The following is a 22142-nucleotide window of genomic DNA, read 5'->3' as shown; positions in this document are numbered from 1 at the left end:
TGGAAGTAAACCTGAAAGTAAACCTGGGAGTAAACCCGGAAATTAACAAGGAAGTGAAGAAACAAGGAAGTAAGGAAGTAAACCCGAAGTAAACCCAAAAGTAAGCCAGTGAACCCGGAAGTGAGAAAGTAATCCTGAAAGTATACGAGGAAGTGAGGAAGTAAACCCGGAAGTAAGGAAGCAAACAAGAAAGTAAGGAAGTAGTTCCACATTAATTTGATTAGATAGATGGAAATCTTAACAGATTTTTGCAGTGCAATCATAAAGATTTCAATCTCATTTTAACCAGCATAAATACTGTAAATAAGTTTTACAGTATATCTACTATAAAAACATATTTACAATAATCTGCTGGATAATTGTTGCAAGTAAGTAACTATTTTACAGTGCGATACTTCAGGGAGGCTCGAGCAGAGTGGGATAGAGACTTCTGATAATAATACACCTCCAAATGCTTCGGCCCGGACCCCTGAAGGTTCGTGTTATGATCCTCTACTATCTGTGAACGCCAGTGGCTCGACAGCACTGCGTATCCACAAGCAAAGAATCAATTGTCCTGGACCCCGTGTTCCAGTGAAAAGCCACTTCTCGATGCTCTGAGTGCACCACAGTAACAACTGAAAGTAATTTATTACAGAAATGAACTTTTCTACAGCACCACTCTTGTCATATAATTATAAACATTCTCGCCTTTGTACATTTAACAGCACTACAATGCATCTTTACTCCACTGAATATATTGACCGCTTGATAATGACCCACAATTCATTGTTCCCATAAAACATAATTGTCTTGCAAAAATGACAGATTTAATAATGTGAAAGGCTGTGAAGTAAATCATTATCACATTTGTTTGTAATCAAAACACATTCTGAGATAAATGTGTTGTTCCAGCTAAACTACTTAGTAATTATGTGTTTTCAACACACTGCAGCTTTACAGCAGATGATATAAAGGACTCTTTGCAGATCCTAAAACATACACAATAGTCAGAAAACAAAAAGGCAAACAAAGACTGAACAAAAAGTAACAAAAAACACTATTTTTTTTTATTAACAATTAAAGCTGAACAAAAGCAGATCATTAAAAAAAGCCAGTCGGTAAATTTTTTGTACATTTTTAACACGGTTTCTTTCAGAATCCTTCGAGGTGTTTGTTAAAACGCGTCGCGCAGCAGCTTCAGCTGGAGCCCTCTGCCGACATCCTGGTGAAGTACACAACCGCAGGCTGTGCGTTCAAATTCTGGATGCTGTAAGCGTGACCTGTGTGTGAATAAGATGAGTGACGTCAACACAAGACTTTTGAGATTTAAACGAAAGATTTTACAGTGAGATGGAATCAGAGTCTTACCACACTCCACCATGAAGGACTGTCCAGGATTGAAGCGGGACTCTGTGCCGTCAATGATCACTCTCAGAGAGCTTGTAATCAAGTTAAAAACCTTAAAAAAAATAATGAAATTCATGAATGAATGGAGGGAAAACAAACACCGGAAGTATCTAAAGAAACCAGGAAGTAGTGTACGTACTGTGGTGGCACTGTGATCCACCCAGAGAGGCTTCTTCATGAAGGAGCCCAGGAGGATCTTTCCATTGCAGATGGAGCCAGTCTTCAAATCCACCTGTAAACCCATCGCTCTGTCCTGATAGAAGTACCAGTCGAAATGGTCTGGAGTGATGTTGCAATCACCTGGAATGATGTAAACGGTAACAAATACTGGGTAATGGGAAAATAATACAATAATAATAATACACTGCACATAGTACAGCTTTATTCTGAAAACTGATACAATCATTTTTTTTGTCTCCTTGTATACGGGATAAGAGGACACTAAATCAGTAATTCTTAACCGGGGGTCCGAACTTTATCCACCTAAACTACACACCTAATCACATCTGTTTCACAATTTACTGTACAGTATTAATAGACCTCGCTCCAGGTTGCATTGAAAGTTATTGCTGTTAAGACGAACTTAATACAACCTGCATCTGTTTCAAATTATGAGGCACACACCATTCATTTCTTATTAATGCTCTTATTGTGAAACATCTGCAAGAATGTGTGGGAAACTTGTTCAGGTTAGTGCTTGAAATGAAGCTAAGCTCATTTCTGATGTACTCTGGGGGCTGGACAGATCAAAAACATGCAGGACGCCAAAAAGATTGAGAACCACTGCACTAAATGACACAGATGCAACTTGTAACTAGGGATGGACACGATACTCGGTACCATAATCGCACCGGTGCCGACTAACAGTAGTTTTAATTAGCTATGTTGCTGTGCCGGTGGTACACGTGATGTCAGTTTTTCACCTGCATGGACGGAAAAATACCTAAAGTGAAAGTTTGACTGGACTTCACCTGAAAAGATGCAGACTGGTGATCGAAGGTGATATTGTACAAGGGAAGTAACACCTGGAATTTGATTAAACATCTGATGACGCATAGCATTTTTTTATTTTTTCAATTATGATAAATGTGACAACTTAAATTTGGTTTATTTATTCCTTAGTCTTAGTTGTATTTATATTATTTAAATTAATATTCTCACGTCACAAAATGCCTTAAAATTAGTTAATTCTTTCAGCACCAGTATCAGATAAAACCTTAACGATACCTTCCCCTAAATGTAACCGGGTCTGAAACTAATCTGCTCATTGCAGGTCATTGCAACTTTGTTCATGCATTTCTGTACAAGACAACCTGTGTCTGTCGTTAGTGCTGGAAACCCTACACATCCTTTAAGAGCAGTACACAATATATTCTCTTACTGCCGGCGGTGGTGGACCAGAGACTCTTAAACCACTCGGTCAGATTTGCCTTGTCCTTCGGTTGCAGGACCAGCGGTCTGAGAGGAAGAGCGCATAGATCTGATCCGGACAACACATCGTGGATTCGTGGCAAAACTGGAACACAGGAAAGATAAAAGCAGACATTAACAATAACACAATCATCCATCCACGTTTAACTGGATGCGACCAGATCAGTGTCACCACAGAAGGTAAAAAAAAAAAAAAAAAAGGGGCCGAGTGTAAACGTTGCCGTGTGTTTGCCCACACTTCAAGTCTGACAGAGCAACTTGTAAAAATGTGGCTTATTCGTGTAATTTATTGAAGACTGAGCTCGAGCTGGCAGCGCACACTCAGTCTCTATTATGCCCAGAGAAAACATTATATTTCTGCTTCTGCTGCTCTTCCTACAAGGTGTAATTGCATTTTATTGAATCTGAATCCAAGTCAGAACCGTCACAGTCCCTTTTAGGTAATTTCTCTGGGAAAAAGGAACACATCCGTCACTTTGTATTAAAGCTGAACACAAAGTTAAGTTTTGCCACTGACGTCAAGACTGAAGGATAATCTAGGATATTCTTATCTTATATCATCTTCATGTACAGCAATACTTTTTAGTGGCATATTAATATTTAATTTTCATTACTTCATCAAAAATACATGTTCGCTATTAAAAAATGATCATAAATCAGGTTTTAGAGGAGATATATAATAGTGATTATATAACAAAAAAAGAGGAAATTCTGTTTAACGTACTTATGTCATAACCTGTGATGTCACTCTCTTCGTAGTCATGTAGATCGATAAGGGAGGTGGGTCCACTCCTGGGGGTTTTAAACCTGCCACAAATAATTTATAGCAGCGTAAGAAAAACTCACAGATGATAAGAGAAACAGAGGTTAGGAGACTTTAGACTTTCTTACGTGTTCTCCCGCTGACAGACGCCGTCATGTGTCTTGTTAAAGCTGCTCATGGACACACCAACATCCATGCAGAGAACATCTGGATCGGTCGGACTTACACAGTCAGTGGCTTCCTCGGGAGAATGTAAACTTTTTTTCTGACGCTTGTCTGCTGGGGACGAGTGCGGTTTTGCTTTCTGAGAAGTCACAGGAGCGCCCCCCGGTGGTTTGGACGAAGCCGCCACGGTGCCACTTTTGGAGGATTTGCTCCGTTTGGACAGTTTTTTCCTCTCTTTAGGACGTTTGGCCTCTTTAGGAGGAGGCTGCTGAGATTGTGAGGACACGGTCTCCACATCCTCAGACGCGCTGTCAACCATCCACCCGTCGCCTCGTGGTTTCGTCTCACATTTTACTGGTCGTGCTTCACCGAGCCGCTCTGTCGGTCGTCTGGGCGAGATAGCTGCGGCTGGTGTGACGGAAATTTTTTCATTAGGGGTGTGATGATATACTTTATGAAATATCTGACCTCCTGCAACAAAACACATTCACTCAGTTCACTTCAGTGTTTGACTATATTTATCTGAAGGTTAGTGACGCAAACCAAATGTCTATTAAATATTAATTTAGGAATCAGTGAGAGTGAAATCTATTTTTTGGTTATAATGTAACAAGAAGTTAAATATACACATTCTAATAATTTATGATATCGGGAGTTGAGACCAGTAAACGGAAAGTACTGTACGACAAACTGTTCAAAGTCTTTAAATTGTAATACTGGTTCATTTACTGATGTAAAAGAGCTTAAAGCAGGGGTATCAAACATAAGGCCCGGGGGCCAAAACTGGCCCGCCAGAGGTTCCAATCTGGCCCGTGGGATGAATTTGCAAAAATTACACTGAAGATAACAGCTGAAAATATTCAATAAAATAAGAAATTGCACTTGCACCTTGCACTTCATAAGAAATGTACAGTTGTTCATTACATGTACTTGTACTTCCTGACGTTAAAGTAAAGGGAAACATTAGGAGTTGTCATTATTTACAAGTTAATAAGCTATTGTGTTACTGGTCTGGCCCCCGAGAGATTGAAGTGTGTGAGTGTGGCCCCTTAACTAAAATGAGTGTGACACCCTTGGCTTAAAGCCTCCTCCAGCTGTGACCTTACCTGAGTTCAGGCCGTGGTCTCTGTGTGAGAATAACAAAGGACTGGACTGCTCCTGATCCTGGTCCAGCTCTTTATCCTTGTGCTCTGCCTCAGCTGTGTTGAAGATTTCATCTGCTGCGTCTCCTCTGGCGTTTCTCTTTTTGTTCTGTTTGGTTTTCTTTCCTTTACCAGTGTGTGGACGTCGTTTCTGACTTTCCTTTAAAACGTTGGCTTTTTTAGCCTTTGCAGGTGACGCTACATCTGCCTCTTCGTTGTTCTGTTTTGACTTTTTAGGTGTGAGCTGCAGGTTGTTTGATTCATTGCTGCTCTGAGGGAAACTCAACCACCACTGTCCAGTTGGTTTCCTTCTCCTCTTCCCAACCTGAGGGGCGTCTGATGAACAGCCGTCATCTGAAATCCTCTCAGGTGCAGCCGGTTGTTTTTTTCGTTTGGACTTTCCACCTGCGTCAGGTTTTATTATTTCCTTGTCTGTAGGGCAACAGGACAACACACATTAAATACACAATATTTGTTTTATGATCAGTCAATCACTACAAAGATATTTTATCAATTAATGAACAAAGAGAAAAAAAATATCTCACATTTTATGTTTTCTGTTACTCATTAAGTATCTATTGTGTTCCTCTTGACATGTAAAATGACCTAATCAATGTTTAATATTGGTTTAAGATTTATTTATTTTTACTTCTTAAAGCCACCATTTCCCATTTTTTGATACACCAATCAGACGTAACATTATGTCTTGTCTGTATGGAAAAAATATCAATATGGCAATTTATCACGATACTTTTTCTTCCGATACAATATCGATTTTGAATGTCTTAATATTGATTTAAAAAAAAGAAAAAGAAAAATCATGTTCTGGGTCAATAGTGAACAACTTCCACACCTCCACCATCACTTTTTCTATAAGTGAAATAAATTGGAAATGGATCATTTGGATTAATATTGTTTTTCGACTCAATTTGTCCGAAGAATCATCACTTTCACCTGATGTACACACATATAAATACACATATATATACAATGTGCATTTTAAATTGCATTAAATATTTGTCAGTGAACTATGTAGAATATTGCAATATCGCGATAATGTATCGTATCGTGACTCAAGTATCGTGAAGTCCCTGCCAATACCCAGCCCTGGTTATAACACGTCTATAAGTACGTTTTCTTACCAACACAAACCAAATGTCTATTAAATACTAGTTCAGGAATCAGTGAGAGTGAAATCTATGTTTTGTTAAACATGTAATCAGATGTAGTAACAAATGTAGTTTTTATTCATTCATAATTATTAATAATTTTATAGCGCATCTCTTGACTATTTCAGTAAGTAAACTGTTCAAAGTCTTTAAATTGTGATACTGGTTCATTTATTGATATAAAAGAGCTTAAAACCTCCTCCAGCTGTGACCTTACCTGAGTTCAGGCCGTGGTCTCTGTGTGAGAACAACAAAGGACTGGACTGCTCCTGATCCTGGTCCAGCTCTTTATCGTTGTGCTCTGCCTCAGCTGTGTTGAAGATTTCATCTGCTGCGTTTCCTCTGGCATTTCTCTTTTTGTCCTGTTTGGTTTTCTTTCCTTTACCAGTGTGTGGACGTCGTTTCTGACTTTCCTTTAAAACGTTGGCTTTTTTAGCCTTTACAGGTGACGTTACATCTGCCTCTTCGTTGTTCTGTTTGGACTTTTTAGGAGTGAGGTGCAGGTTGTTTGATTCGTTGCTGCTCTGAGGGAAACTCAACCACCACTGTCCAGTTGATTTCCTTCTCCTCTTTCCCACCTGAGGGGCGTCTGATGAACAGCCGTCATCTGAAATCCTCTCAGGTGCAGCCGGTTGATTTTTTCGTTTGGACTTTCCACCTGCGTCGGGTTTTATTATCATTTCCTTGTCTGTAGGGCAACAGGACAACACACATTACATTCACCACCACCAGATCCTCAGACTGTGGTTTGTTGGCTGTGCCATGTTCAGGGGAACCGGGCCTTTTCTGTTGCAGCTCTTCCCCAGAAGCCATTAGAAGCTCTGAATCTGTTGAGGCTTTTAAGAAGCACCTTAAAACCCACCTTTATTCCTTGGCTTTCAATAGATACACTGATGTTAATCTGTATTTCACATGTTTTATATGACATGTTGAGTGTGAAGCACTTTGGTGCAAATGCTCTTTGCTTTGAAGGCACTACATAAATGTAATATATTTAGATATGATTTTAGTTTCTAATAAATGGACACTTGCCCTTTATGGGATGAGCTTCATAGAGAAACTGCAGCAGCTGAAACTCTATAATGGTTGAACAGTCTCCTGCAGCTTAACCACTGTTAAGCCAGAAATTGTGTACGTAACATTTTCCAACTTGAAAACCACAGCAGCTAAGAGAAAACTAAATTCAGTGCTTTTTAAGGCATTAAAAGCTGAAAATAGTGTTGTTTTTAAGCAATGATTTGCTTCCAACTTAACCAAAAACTGTTTTATTATCGAATACTGATGTTACCCATCATAGATTTTGTAGACTTACTACTAAAACTAGTCAAAAGATGCAATGCCAACACAAATAAACAGGTTTTAAGGGTAGAAAGATCTTACCTGTAAGAGGCCCCAGGTCGTCAGTATATGTATTCTCCTTATGGTCCTCCTGACTTTGCTCCCTCACATCAACTTGCACCGTGTCCTTTACAGCTTCAGGTCGCTGCAGCCTTTTTCTGTTGCCCTTTGTTGAGTTAGCTCTGCTCGACTTTATATTTTCTTTGCCGTCTTTTGAAGACTTCTTTGATTCCATTTTCTTAGAGTGTGTTTCTTTTCCCGTCTCCCCGTTCGCTTTGTCTATAAGTTCATCCTCTGCCGTGTTACTTTCTTTTGACGGGACCTTCTTGAGCTTTTGTTTCTTTTTGTTTGGTTTCTTTTGTTCCAGCAGGTCGTCTGCAGAAGGCTCCTGAGGACTGGGCAATTTATCCTGATCATTTCCAGCCTCAGTCACCTCAACAGTCTTCTCTTGTTTTTTCCGTGACCCCGTGTCCGCGGAGCTGTCTTTGTCAGTGCTGGAAGTCCTGCTCTGCCCTCGTCTCTTACTGGTGACATTTTTATTCGGGATAGAAATGACAAATGGTTCATCATCTTCAAGAATCAGAAAATCATCCTCTGGCTCAGGAAGAGGAGGAGGAACTTTAGCCAGAGTGTTCCGGGAACTGAAAAAAAACAAATAATAAACAGATTATTAATTGTTTTATGAAGACGTACACCATGTAGAGCTATTGTCGAGGCTTTGACATGTCAAAGTCATGAACTTTTATCTCAACTCACTATGCAAGTTTTGAATGTATGGTATCTTTGAGCTTCTGCAGGAACAAAGTCACGTCTTTTGCTCCTGGTGGGGAGGGCTGCTTGCGAACGCTGCATGAGTTTTTTTCAGGAGCTTCCAGTTCAGACTCAGGCGTCAGAGACTCTGTGTCTTCTGTTCTGCTAAATATATATATATAAAAAAACAGAATAAGATTAAACAGCTGTAGTAACAATGACACAATTTACACCAGCAATAAATACAGCAACACTTTGCAGTCTTGTGATCTTGTGGGTGGATTCCTCCCTGTAATGTTGACTCAAATAAACCTGATATTATAGGGTCACTGCAAACACTGTGTTGGCTGTGAATTTATTTATTTATTTACTTTTACAAGCTGTTGTTTATTCTCTCTCATCGTCATCATAAACTGTAGTATTTATATATAATAATGTAGTTATTGTATATCATAGTGTACCAATTTGAAAAATCTAATTATATCTTAATCCTAAAATATTTAGGAGAACTTTTTTCTTTTTTTTTTTTTACAGGGGAAAAGAAAAATCACATAGTATCTGATTAAGCCACTGTACTCTGAAATAAATGGCATCTATTTTTAAAAGAATTGTCACTTTAGTTTCAGCACCTAAAATGTTTGTTCAGTGTATTTTCTGTTAACTGTTATAATAATAATTGTGATATTTTACCAGAGTACATACAGTCACAACTCTAATAATCACAGTGTATGGATCAGCCCATCATCGTGTTATGAGCAGTTTGTTTGTTTTCAGTTTCCAATATTGTTCAGCCACTGAGCTGAAGTGAAAGTACAACATTTATTACAAAAACATTCTCTAAATAAACACACTTCATACCTTGGCATTTTTCTTTTATCTTCTGAAGCAGGTGACTGTGGTTTCTTATCGTTCTTATCTTCAGCCACATGTTCCTTTTTGCTGCACAGGAAAGTAAATAAGTAAACGTATGCACTGATAAGTAGAACACCTGACTCTTGAAAACCAAGTAAACACATTAAAAATATAATAAAAAAAAAAATTAATAAAAATCTTACTCTGATGCTTCAGCCTTCCCTTCGGGACGAGTCTTCTTGGTTGAAGCAACCTTGATTGGAGTGGACTCCGACTCAGACTCATCACTCCTGAAGCAAAGGAGAATTAAAAACCAACAAAAGGCCAAAATAACTATAATAATAATAATTATAATCTTGAACATTTTATATCCTGAAAAATATGTTCATACTTCTCTTTGAGCTGTTCTTTGCAGGGGGATTTGGAGGTGAGAACTGAGGACACAGCGCTGTATTTTTCTTGTTCCTGCTTCTGTAAACCTTCCACATCTGTATGCAGCTCAATGGGGCTGGATGTCTGCACAGGCCCATCCACTTTAAAAGAGATGTCCAAATCTGCCACACAGAGAATAGCTACACTTTAACAAGAGAAATATTTCACCCTGTGCAACATATATATATATAGTCTTTAAGTTTTTCACTACCTTCCAGTTTAGGGCTGGGTGATCTTGCTGAAGGATGCAGGACGTCTCCTTCAGGACCCTAAAGAGACACAAAACACATACTAACGTACGGTTCGATTCTTCTAAAATAAAGCTTGGATGTACAGTCAGTGGTGGGCCTATAAACAAGGACCTAAATATAAAATGGAAGATGTATGTTTATGTAACAAGGCTACAGTTTCTATAATGTAGTTCTAACACAGAAGCACTGCATATGTGGACTGTCCTACCATTTGGGTTCCTGGGAGATTTTCCATCGCGCCTTCTCCCTTTTGTGGGACATGAGAAACCTCTGTCTCATTCTGATTTGCCTCAGTGTCACTGGTCGGGAGCAGAGACGTGGGAAGTAGTTCTCCATAAGAGGATGATTCTGAAAAAGAAAAAACGCAAAAGTCTGAGTTAATATAGCGGCATGTACGTTAAGTCTATGTTAATATTGTGAAAAAGATTAGAATGAAAGTAAACCACACTCACCCAAGTCATCAAACATCTTGTCAACATCATCCAATGTCAATGTTCCTTCCCATTGCTTAATCGGACTAAAATATAAACATCCGACAAGAAAAACAAAAAAAAGAGCAATTAAGATTTTAGCAGCAGCAAGAAAGAGATTCTGTTTGAAACTTTGCATAATATTAACATTATTAAACATACTTTTCTTTGCTTGTAACGTAGCACAGCTTCCGCTTGGGTCTCCTCTGTGAACAGACAAAACACAAAGAAAATATTAGCTCCTTATTATCTGTTGCTACCGTAATTTGCTCCTCTGGTCGTCAGGTGTAGTCCTCACTCAGTAAGATGGATATGTTGAACGCATTTACAAATTGCAGCCTGAGAAATTATCACGAATCAACAAAATCCACCACAGTGTTTATTGCAGGGATGTTGTGATTTGGCCATATGATGGCTTCATGTGTACATGTGTACATGTATATATATATATATATGCGTGTGTGATGGCAATGGAGAGTAAATACAGATTATTTTGAACAAATTTCTCCATTTGCCTCCCAGTTTCAAGACTAATATGTCAGCCCTCTGCCACGGGATGAGCAATAAGCTTAACAACAACATTATTGGAAAACCCGTAATGTCCTGTGTAAATGTTTTTTTATTCTGATATTTGGAATCCATCAAATGCTGATGTATATGCAATGCAACCAGGTCACGAGAGTAACAAGTATCTCTAATAATTGGCAGCCACCTGGATTTAACTCCGCATATAGGTCTCCTATTGGATAATTTTCTATGGGCCTGTCAGGGTACGAAGAGAGAGATGAAGTGAAGCACCTATTATGCCTAATGTTTACTTTGCATCCACACTGAGACACTTTAAAATGTCTGTACATCTCATGTCTGGACATAAATGCTTGTATATATGTAAATTGGACTTTAGAGTGGATATTATTTTCTGTAATTCTTACTACCTCATTTTCCTCTTCTTTAAGATTATTATTCTTATTATCTCTGTCTGATTCATATATATTCTTTATCGTCTTGGGACATTTGGACAAAACAATAAAGTGATCTTGGATCTTGTGGGATCAGTGCTATGATCTGTGGTCGCTGCAGTTGCTCAGGTCTAGGTTCATGTCCGAAGAATGAGATCAGCTGACTACCTGAATATACCGAATAACCCGGTTATTTTTCTTCCCTGAAGTCACGGGTCATATTCCAAGATGACAATGTTAGGATCCACGGGGCTCAAATGTGAAAGAATGATTCAGGGATTCCAGACTTAAACCCCATTGAGGATATTTGGGATGTGCCGGAGAAGGTTTTGTGCAGATGTCAGACCCTCCCACAATCAATACGAGATCTTGGTGAAACATTAATGCAATACCGGGTGGAAATAAATCTTGTGACATTGCAGAAGCTTAGCAAAATAAATGCAATCAAAGCTTAAGGTATGACCTTTTTTTTTTTTAGCTAGGCTGTGCACCACTGTTTACGTCTAGGACCCAGCTGTTTGTCAGGTAGAAACGGAGATAAGGTTAATGTTACATGTTTGTTCAGTCATACACCTGCAGGACAACTGAGGGCACAAAAAAGAGGACATGTACTTACTAACACAGGGTACTTCGTCTCCATTTGTTTGGTCTTTTTTAAAGTCTCTCGACGTCTGGTTCCCACAGTTAGACGCAGTTAACGGTTAGCTAACGTTAGCCACCATCTCATTCTCAACAACTATTTTTTTTTTTTCGTAAGTTAGTCTCCAATGTGTACGTACGCGAAACCCGCTCTGTAAAAAACCCAGTCAGGACCACGTATACATCCATACACACGCGGGTAGACAAAGCTATTTCGCTAAAATGACAAGCAACGGCAGTGGTAGCAAAACAATGGCGCAGTTATTTGGAATTATCCCGCGCACTCCTTAGAGACGCTGCCACATTTTGCCCTGGACGTTGCCTGACAGGCAGGAACATCGCCATTCTGTTACATGCTAAGGCACAATTTAAACGTACAATAACATAAACGTAATTATATTAAAATATAAACGTAACAGTCTGAATAGCACGTTGTGTTGCGAGGGGAAATATGATCGGCTTGCGAAAAAATATTGCCTTAAATTTTAAAATCAGGGCATAGTTACTCAAACCCGGATGTTCTTCTTCTTCTTCTTCTATAACTGTATCCATCGGTCAGCCGCCCCCTGCTGGTTATCTCTGTCAATCACTTTTACTTAGGAATAAGTTTTACAAACTATTGGTATAATTACACAAAATAAATCATGTTTTCTAATGTTTATTGACAATAAAACAAAAATATGTCTGTCTTTGCATCCTCAATGTTGAGCCTGTTCACCTGAGACCTGAGACATATAACATATATTATAACTTATAACATAAAAAAAAGGTCTTGGTACAAAAACAATAATGCGTGTGGTGTTTAGACTTGATTTGTGCTTTATTTCAATAAATACAGTATGTCAACATAAGATTAAAACAGTTAGCTTTGGAACAACAACAAAATAAAGAATAAAAAAAAAAAAGAAATTTCAAGATAATCCCACAATGGATATTTTTATTGTTTAACACACAAGTGGTTGATAACAACATTTCTGCATCTTTGTCCTTTTCGTCTCCTTATCAGTGCCTCATGAGAGAGTTAGGAAACAGCTATAAAAAGGCTCATAGTTCAGCCAGTTGAAAAGCTTGACATAAGGAGAACTGATCTGAACTATGCAGGTATATTTTAATGGTTAATTTATTGTTATTATTATTATTATTATTATTATTAGTAGTAGTAGTAGTAGTAGTATTACATATTCTAAATCTTCCATGAAAGTCTTAAAAACCCTGAATAATAATAGCATACAATGTCACAACATAATCTTCTATGATAAACCTTTACACGTCACTTGCGTTCTATCCTGAAAACACTCAGAAAAATATATTTTTCTTCTTCTCTGCAATCGCCATCGCTTCAGGATTTGCATCTTCGTACAGTGGCTGCTTGATGTGTCTCCAAATCACCAGACCAAGCCGCAGGATAAACACAGCAATAGCCAAGCCCAGCAGCGCAGCTAAGAATATAAAATGTGGTTCAGCACACGTTCACTGCATTCAATGAGATTCAACGTATTTGTGGCGACGACCGAAGCAAATAACAAATGGGAGCGCTGTTTCAAATGAGCTCCGACTACATTTGTTTTTAACTTGTTTGACCAGAGAATAGTTCTTTTCATGAATGTACGTATTTGTGTAAAATGTTGTTGATACAATGTGTATAATTCTTCTTCTTCTGTGTCTTACCAATGAAGATGCCATTGTCAGAGGGTGATGTAGCATCAAAGTTTTTGTTCAGATTTCCAGACAGCGCCCAGATCACGACAGGGTAGGTGATAAGTATGTACCGCACATGCTTGTCCAGGACAAAGTTCTCCAGAATATACCTATGAAACACAAAACACGCTCCTTGAAATTCTAATTGCAAAACCTCCATTTTATGCATAAGTTTTTTTTTTTTTTTTTTTTTTTATATATATATATAAATAAGCTTCACTCACCAAACTATCATCACAACGCCCAAAACAGTGTACGAGAGGGTGGCGGCGTCTGGTGGGAACATATTTGCATTGGAAGACAACACGATGGTCAGGTTGATGAGTGTCGCGATGGTTGTCCATGTCGTGTAGATCATCACTCCATTCAGAATCTAAAAATAATGAACAGCTGTTTTAATGTACACAAACAATTCCCCGGCTTATATCGCAAACAGCTCTCTATGAACAGCGTAGCTTCACATAACCTGACACATGCGCGATTCAAACCGCGCAAACTAAATACTGTACATGCGGCAACACTGACCAACACACGGATGAGCCACAGGTCTAGGTTGTGGTGTTTCTTCAGCCAAGGTCCATAAGTATGAACCCCGTGGCAGACGAAGCCTATCATGGCGTAGTTTGTGATGATGACCAAGATGAGTAACACCAGTGCAGCAATCATCATGCTTTAAGAAGGATGAGAACAACAGGGAAGCATTAGAACACGCTGCTTAAATAATCTTTTCAATGCTCTCAGTGGAGACTCTTACCCTCTGTCCCAAACAAGCAGCCAACCAATATTGAGACCCATATTCAAACACCAGCTAACGAAGAATCCATAAGGCAGCACAGCCGGGCTGCAGTAAACATATCCATATGCATTCCTACGAGACAAAACAAAGGTGCACGTTTTATTTATCTATTCTATTTGCTCTGGTGAGACACAGTTAAATATTTAAATATCAGACTGCAATATTTCAGTCTAATCAAATGAAGTGAGAGCTGGTCCTAACTTTCTGCAGAGGCCAGTAAGGATGTAGACAACCATCGCCATCAGCCAGATGTAGATAACGGTCCAGATGTAGAAGGTCCATCCTGAAGGCGTGAGCTCGGTGTCAAACCACGCAGAAATGCTGGCCGTAGTGGTTTGAAATGGAACTAAAGGGAGGAAAATACAAACATTGAGTCTGATTATACGCTGTTAGAAACAGAAGTTCACTCAGATGCGACTAAACTAAACTTGCTCCAACTCAAAAACCTAGTTTTAGCTTTGATTTTATAGCTTAAATGTTTCTCATATCAGTTTCTATGTTGTGAAGCTACTATACACCAAATTTCCCTCGGCATGAATAAAGTATCTATCGATTCTTTGGTTCTGAACTGAAGAAGCTACTTGGATGAGTGGCAAGAACCTTCCCAGATATATATACCACCCCCCATCTTTGATTGCTCGTAGACTTATTCTCTTCCTCCTGTGGCTGGAAGTCAGACAAAGCACCATCTTTTTTACAGTGGGTGAAGAAAATATTATATTATATTATATTTCATTGCTACCATTGGAGAAACTTAGATAGAGAATAGATGAAAATCACAGGAATTTCACTTGGTGCCCTTTTCTAAATTTTATGCAAGGCATCTCCTCCCAGTGGCCTCCATTATTCCCTCACAGTAAAATCAGCATACCCAAATTAACACTGTAAGAGTTGAACACTTTTAAAGTGTCTATATATGAGTCCACATCTCAGTGTTAATTTAACACTTTTTCAAGTGTTGGTACCTTTATACTAAGTTAGTGTAAATTTGACTTCTAATATTCAGAAGTTAATATTTAAACATTTACACCTAGAGGTTTGATTTAGTGACACTTTTTACACTTGGTTTTGGCAACAACGAATGGATTAACAAATGGATTAACTCCCCAGAGTATAGTTAACTCTACGTGTCTAGTTTAACACCAAGAATTCAACTCTTCTCAATTTGCTGTGGTCCTTTTTTTTGGTCCTTATTTCCTTGGTCCTATGTTGATGTTTATTTAAAAATTGAAAAATAAAAGTTTATTAAAAAAAAAGTTTTCTTCCATTCTACTGTTATTTTGAGTGTATTTCATCTCCCATAAGAGAGAAAACGACATAAATAAAATTAAAGACGCATTTCCTGGATTTTGTCATTGTATTTATATTTTTGTTCATACCGTTATCGTTAATATCTGTATCGTGATATTTTTCGAATCGATATAATATAAATATAATTAAAAAAGTGAAAATTGATCCATCTGTCTATACATCTTGTCACATGAGTTAAATGAACCACACAGACAAAAGTCACAAATAGTCCACTTTGAGTTTACTCGAGTCCAGTATCAAAAACGAAAGAAAAACGTTCATGTAACTTTGTGGTGCTGTAACGTAAGAGGAATTTGTCGACAAATATTTGCGCTTTCCCGACGCACCTGCTGGAGTTTCAACATCACATTAAACTACGGAAACTGAACCCAATATTAACAAGACTTCAACTTACCCACTCCAACTACAGAGAGGCCGTTGAACACCAGACTTATAACGAAGAAGACGACAGACACGACTATCGCAGCGAGACGTCCAGGGTCGTGTTTTCCCATCGTGATCCACTGCGACAAATAAATAAATAAATAAATAAATAAATAAATAAATAAATAAATAAATAGGGCGGTGGTTAGCGCTGATGGTCCGGGTTCGAGTCCAGCTCGGGCCTTTCTGGGTGGAGTTTGCATGTTCTCCCTGTGTTCGCGTGGGAACTCCGGCTTCATCTCACCTCCAAAGACTTGCTCGTTAGGCTAATTGGTGACTCTAAATGTACCCTAGGTGTGTGTGTGAGTGACAATGGTCGTATGTCTCAGTGTTAGCCCTGTGTTAGGCTGGCGACCTGTCCAGGGTGTACCGATGCCAGCTGCCACCCCGGCGACCCCAGTGCAGGTTTGTATGGAAGATTAAAAAATTGAAAACATGTTTAATCTCTTTTCCGAGACACATTATACATTATGAGATCATTTCACCTCATATAAGAAGCCATTTAGTCAGGCGCCGCTCCTATAATTTTTTTATTACATACAACTACATACTTATAACTACCCTTCATTTAAGGATTGCCACTATAGGGACATCTTATTAATCAATTGTTCTAATCAAGCGCTTAAACTCAAGCTTTCAAACTACTTGGATCCACCTGTCCCCAGAACATCCTGAGAAATTGTTGGTAGATTTACAAAATAAACAGCCATTACCTTGTGTCTCTTCTTCTGAGCTGAGATCCAGAGTAACAACAGAGAGAGAGAGAGGACACGGTCTGCCTGTTATATATAAAACTGCCAGTTGTGCAAGAGGAGGTTTTATGGCCTTTCAAAACGCCACGTGTGTCCCTTATCTGGTATTCATTGCTGCTATAGTTCAATGGATCATAAAACACACACAAATATTTCTCCCAATACATTTGATCATTAGAACACATCAAACAAAAGGTGAACAGTTACATAGACTGAGAGAAAGGCACTTCTCAGGTCTTTTGTCTTCTATAGTTTACAATAAATCCATGTAATGGTCTCTTGTCTACATTGTTTTGTCACTTTGTTGTTGTGTAGCGGTTGTCTGTTGTCTCTATTTAATTTCTTTTTTCTTTTTTGTCACTGGTTCCCATGACGTCCAGTTTTACCCAATTGGGACCAATAAAGCGTTATCTTATCTTATATTTATTTATCTCTATCAGTTGTAGCTTCGTCCGTCTGTCGTTCTTGGTCAGAGAAGTGGAGGAGTTAATGATAGTTGTGATATCAAACAGACGGACTGAATTTGTTGATTTTGATCACGCAAGACAGGTTTAGTCACTGTTGGTCTCAAGAATTATGTCTCTACAAGAGGGTATGCAGAACACACAGTAGACACGTGTAATCAACGCAGGCCTCCGAGTTATGAGAACTACAAGTCTCTTTCAAAACCTTATGTGTCAGCCTTACAGATGGACAGTTAAATGGACAACACACCGCAGGATTACTTTGGAACAAGGTGCGTTTTAGCCGCAGACGACCTCACAAATCCGGCCCTTAATGGCTGTTATTATGTGCCAATTTCAACCTTTTTTATGTTTATTGGAAGAGAAGAATTTATTTGGAGAAGAAATCACATAATCACATAAAGAATTATGTCCTAGATAATGGGAGGGTCAAGAGCATCAACCCCGTTTGAGTTTACTTGCGTAGGGTTGAGACATGTCGAGAAAGAAGCAATCAGCTGACTAGGACAGAGCAAGAAGGAAACATATAGCGAGTCTGAGAGACAAAATATACAACAGTGAGGAGCTGTTATGAAGTGATAAAAGTTGCAAAGGAGGGAGTCCAAGGATGAGCGCGGTACAGAGCATGTGAGGTCTTTGTCAGGGAGGAACAGGTAGGAAGGACTTTCTCTTCTCTCTAGGGCGATGTCCCAGGGGATTGATTGGAGGACCTGAGCGGCCAAAGGTTGGGACGGACTCGTCCACCAATGGTGAGAGAGTTAAGTCTGAACCACGACTCCTCCCCACCTGTAGCCAACCAATCATATTCATTCTGTTTTAAATAAACTGTTATAATGGTGTGAAACTACTGAAAATCATCCTTTTTCTGGGACATTGGCCAAGGCTTACTGAACAGACAAGGTCCATGCGGATGTATTTCTACACTCTGTAATAAATAAATATATATAATAAATAGCCTAAATTGACAGCAAGAAGTCGTATGACAATCGCATGTCTGATTGAGTCTAAGACGTCCCTTCAGATGGCCCTCTGCATGCCATAGTGTACGCACATATTCATTCACACAGGCAGAAGCGGATATCTCTGAATATTTAACCTCGTACGAAGCATTACATGAGATGAATTTAATTGTTTATATGAGCAGAGTTGTGAGGAAGCATAGTACGAGAGGAAACACTGAAAGGTACTACTACAAAGGTTAGGGATGAGGAAATACATCTAAGAGTATTACATCAGCTGTGGAGTTGCACAGAAAGGCGTAACCATAGCCCTTTATCATCATCCACCCTCATCATTATTCACTATCGCTGCATCTTTTATTCATTGAGCCTTTGTTGTAACTTCTCATTACTCTCAGGGGCGTTCCGGTGAAAAGTTGTTTTCTGTCAAATCATTCCACAAAAAGCGGGAAACTGAATAGCAACTATATCTATTTATTTATTTTGCAGAAAACAAAACTCACAATGCTTGAACAAAAAAAAACGCTTCATACTGTTGTGATAAAATTAACGCGTCAGAGATGTCAGAGCGCAGCATGATTATGTGATCAGTTCGTATTAAATGTACGTCAGCATCACGTCACGATCGTTTTGTAAGACATTGTTATGTGTCAGCAGTGTCTCCAAGGTAATAATTTACAGCATATATATATAAAAAAAAAATACAGCATATAAAAATGATTTTAAAAGCACATATGAAATAAAACACACACCAACGCATTCACTTAAATATCTTTTTCTGGTTCTCAGCAATGTCCATGGGAGACATGGCGTTTGGGTCTTCATCTTGATAGAATGGCTGTTTGATTTGCTTCCAGGTGACCAAAAATATGCGTCCGGCAAACAGGACGCAGGCCACCCCCAGCAGAGATGCTACAGTGAAAAGTAAAAGAGAAGTATCATTAGCGTGCGGATCAAAAGTCTTGTTGGTTCATTATGTGTCCACCTGGTCAGTGCCAAATGATTTTTTCCTCACCGATGAAGATGTTATTGTCTGTGGGAGCCTCTGTGTTGTAGTTTTTGGTGAACACCCCGGCCAGCGCCCAAATCACAACGGGGTAAATGGTGAGGATGAACCTCACGTGTTTATCCAGGACAAAGTTTTCCATGACAAACCTGAAAGAGATTCATCACCTTTACTCTGTATGTTTGCTTTTAACTTAGTTTGTCACTTCATTTCCTCTCTTTTGCACTCACCACGCAACCAACGCCGCAGTGAGAAGAGACAGCGACAGAGTGGCAGCGTCTTTCTGGGACATGTTTGCTTCATAAATCAGCACGATGGTCAGGTTTATTAGGGTTGCAATGGTCGTCCACGTCGCGTAAATGGCGACCCCGTTCTGAATCTGTATTGGGACAACAGAACGCACTCAGATGCAGAAACAGACGCGCTATATGTCGAAAGAGATCGGAGCTGGGAAGGCGCAGGTGAAGGGACAAACTAACCAACACACGGTGCAGCCACAGGTCTGCTTTGTGGTATTTGTTGAGCCAGGCTCCATAGTTGTGTAGGCCGAGACAGGAGAAGAATATCACCGCGTAGTTAGTCAAGGAAATCAGGATGAGGAGGACCAGTGAAGCAGATGCCAACCTGCAATAGCAATGAGAAAAATTACATTTTATTCCGGTGATGCTAAACCGTAGAGCAGTATCTATCTGTACTCTGCTCTCTCTGCAATCAGTGACATGTAGCTCGGGGTTGATAACGGCACACAACTAAATGAAACCTGGTTCTCAGAACTGGGAAATGAATTGCAAATTGCACATGGAGAAAAGTGCTTAACTCACTTTCTGTCCCACAGGAAGAGCCACGCGAAGTTAAATCCCAGATTCAAGCACCAAGCTGCAAAAAATGCATGTGGCAAAACAGCGGGGCTGCAGTAGACGTAGCCGTAGGCGTTCCTGTAGATCACAGAGGCAATGAACTGAATCACAGTTCAACGAGCCGAATGCCACGCAGGGCACTCGATAGCGCAGATACATTTGCTTTTGTTATAAGAAGAAAACTCACTTTCTGAAGATACCAGAGATGATGTACACCAGCACCAAAGACAGGAAGAGATAAATGATCGTCCATATCGTAAAGGTCCACCCTGACGGAGTGATCTCAGTCACAAACTCATCTGAAACATTACTGGCGGTCGACAAAAATGGGTCTAGGGGCAAGGGGGAAAAAAAATGATAATTAAACAGCATAACAGAGCTACTGTAGGCAGGAAATAATAGCTCATTCTTTCAGTGCAAAGAAGAGCATTCAAAGTCAGACTTACACACTCCAGAAGATGCCAGAGCAGTGAACACCATGGTGACGATGAAGAAAATCAGTGCCGTCGTTATGGCAATCAGAAGGGTGATGCTGTGTTTTGCCATTGTAGAGAAGTCGGCTTATCTGAAAACAAAGGTGCTTTAAATCAGCCTTGAAACCTAAGAAATCGTTGTGTTTCTTGTGCGTTCTCAGGTGAGAGCAGTGAACACTGTTTGCAGTGGAGGGGCTTCCTTCTATTTAAGGGAGCTCGTTGTGCAACAGCAGGTGATTTTATGGCACTTCTGACCTCAGAATCCCTCTAAATGTATTAAAAATGATAAAAAAAAACAAAGCACTTAGCTATAGGTAGACTACTTTATGAACGAGATTATAAACATATATAAGAGTTAGACTTTGCACCACGTGTCATGTTTGGTAAGTCTCGATGACCCGCCCCAGCAGGTGAGACGCAGAGTTTGTTGTGTTATAATCGGCGCATGAGCAACTTGAATTGTCAGACTTATGAAATGGTGACCTGCTGTGAAATGGTTGGATAACTTCATTCATAACTTGTCACTGAATTCCTGAGGGCAAATTAGATAAACGCAGAGTGAATAAGATGTTTGAAATATTATAAGACCGTGGGCCCAACCCTCCTATACGTAAGACGCACAGAGCGAAAGCGTCGTATTTTGTACAACTCTTTTATGCATCAAAATAAGTTAATTAAAATGGGTTGTGTATATATCCTTACAGCTCTATTTGTTATTTATTCATGATTTTTATAGTGCTTATTCTAATGTTTTGTGTCTAATTTGCACCACTTAAGCCAACAGCTACCGCCCAAAATGTCCTCACATGATGACAATTAATGATTCTTGACATGCAGGGAGTAATTACGTATATTCAAATAAACACTACATCGTTTTTGGGAAAGTCTGAGTCTTTAAGTAAACAAAACTTCTTTTTAATCTCGCTTGTGGAGTGGTTTACGTGAATGGAGAACATTTTTCTTCTTCTTCTTCTTTTTCACGTTGTTTACAAAGGAAAGCTGTGGCGTGGGTAAGGGTGGAGTGTGTCCAAGTGTGTAGGGCTGTAATGTGGGGGTCGATACTAAAATATCGATATCTGCGATACCAGGTCTTTATGCTCTGAAATCGATTCTAAAATCAAAATGCTCGATGGATACTTTTGATACTTCAGTCATTTGAGGTAATGTATGTTCTTATCAGGAACACAGTGGAAAGTACTGAGTCGTGGCAACACAACAACAACCTTGAGAAACACTTCAGGTTAAACCACAACAGAAGAGGAGAGCACAGTGTCAGAATGAAGACGCAAGTTTTCCTTTTTATAGTAGTTCTCAATAATTAAACAATGTTTTTGTAATTATTTATTATCTTACTTATTCCTTATACCTCTGAGTTTAAGGTAAAACAAAACAAACAAACAAAAAAAAACAACAACAACAACTTGAGATGTAACATATACATGAATTTACAATATTTTAAAGCAGTTGTGTGAAAAAATAGCAGAAATATACAGCAATTCAAGTCTGATTAAGGATCGGAGTTGAGCATATTGATGGGAATAAAAACTCTTCTTCACCCTCTCAGATTTTGTCCAGTTTGGTGGCAATAAAATAAGTAAAACAAATAAAAATAAAAACTCTGATATCTTGTGTTCTTTGTGAAGCTATTATTTG

The 22142-nt window shown here is 39.1% G+C and overlaps 3 protein-coding genes across 6 annotated transcripts; all 3 read right to left on the bottom strand.

Moving 5' to 3' along the window:
- Positions 1–595: 595 nt before the first annotated feature.
- On the bottom strand, positions 596–12101 carry si:ch211-161h7.4 (transcriptional regulator ATRX). Of its 4 annotated transcripts, none has more exons than XM_047568805.1 (18): positions 11728–12101; positions 10315–10358; positions 10135–10199; positions 9891–10030; positions 9643–9700; positions 9391–9553; positions 9203–9289; positions 9006–9086; positions 8154–8312; positions 7440–8038; positions 6277–6747; positions 4855–5328; positions 3712–4219; positions 3545–3627; positions 2771–2905; positions 1529–1689; positions 1351–1441; positions 596–1262 (listed from the first exon to the last, which is right to left on the bottom strand). In XM_047568805.1, exons 1-18 carry the CDS (start codon positions 11749–11751, stop codon positions 1180–1182), a joined length of 3426 nt encoding a protein of 1141 aa, XP_047424761.1. In that variant the 5' UTR covers positions 11752–12101; the 3' UTR covers positions 596–1179. The 4 variants fall into 4 exon arrangements, with proteins under 4 accessions (XP_047424761.1, XP_047424762.1, XP_047424763.1 ...); XM_047568806.1 differs by having other exon boundaries at positions 4855–5322; positions 11728–12100; XM_047568807.1 differs by lacking the exon at positions 4855–5328 and having other exon boundaries at positions 11728–12098.
- A 454-nt stretch (positions 12102–12555) lies between these two features.
- On the bottom strand, positions 12556–16746 carry LOC124995748. Its single transcript, XM_047568394.1, has 8 exons — positions 16692–16746; positions 15950–16058; positions 14446–14590; positions 14203–14316; positions 13974–14118; positions 13673–13821; positions 13419–13558; positions 12556–13189 (listed from the first exon to the last, which is right to left on the bottom strand). Exons 2-8 carry the CDS (start codon positions 16047–16049, stop codon positions 13047–13049), a joined length of 936 nt encoding a protein of 311 aa, XP_047424350.1. The 5' UTR covers positions 16050–16058; positions 16692–16746; the 3' UTR covers positions 12556–13046.
- Positions 16747–18611: 1865 nt separating this feature from the next.
- LOC124995840 lies at positions 18612–20744 on the bottom strand. The gene is made up of 7 exons (XM_047568554.1): positions 20463–20744; positions 20204–20348; positions 19981–20094; positions 19639–19783; positions 19390–19538; positions 19169–19308; positions 18612–19065 (listed from the first exon to the last, which is right to left on the bottom strand). The coding sequence occupies exons 1-7, from the start codon at positions 20560–20562 to the stop codon at positions 18914–18916; spliced, it is 945 nt and encodes a 314-aa protein (XP_047424510.1). The 5' UTR covers positions 20563–20744; the 3' UTR covers positions 18612–18913.
- Between the last annotated feature and the right edge of the window lie 1398 nt (positions 20745–22142).

Source organism: Mugil cephalus, chromosome 18 (assembly GCF_022458985.1).
Source record: "Mugil cephalus isolate CIBA_MC_2020 chromosome 18, CIBA_Mcephalus_1.1, whole genome shotgun sequence".
Classification (NCBI taxonomy): Eukaryota; Metazoa; Chordata; class Actinopteri; order Mugiliformes; family Mugilidae; genus Mugil; species Mugil cephalus.
The sequence above is the reverse complement of the archived record's forward strand: the minus strand, read 5'-3'. Positions and strand labels throughout refer to the sequence as shown.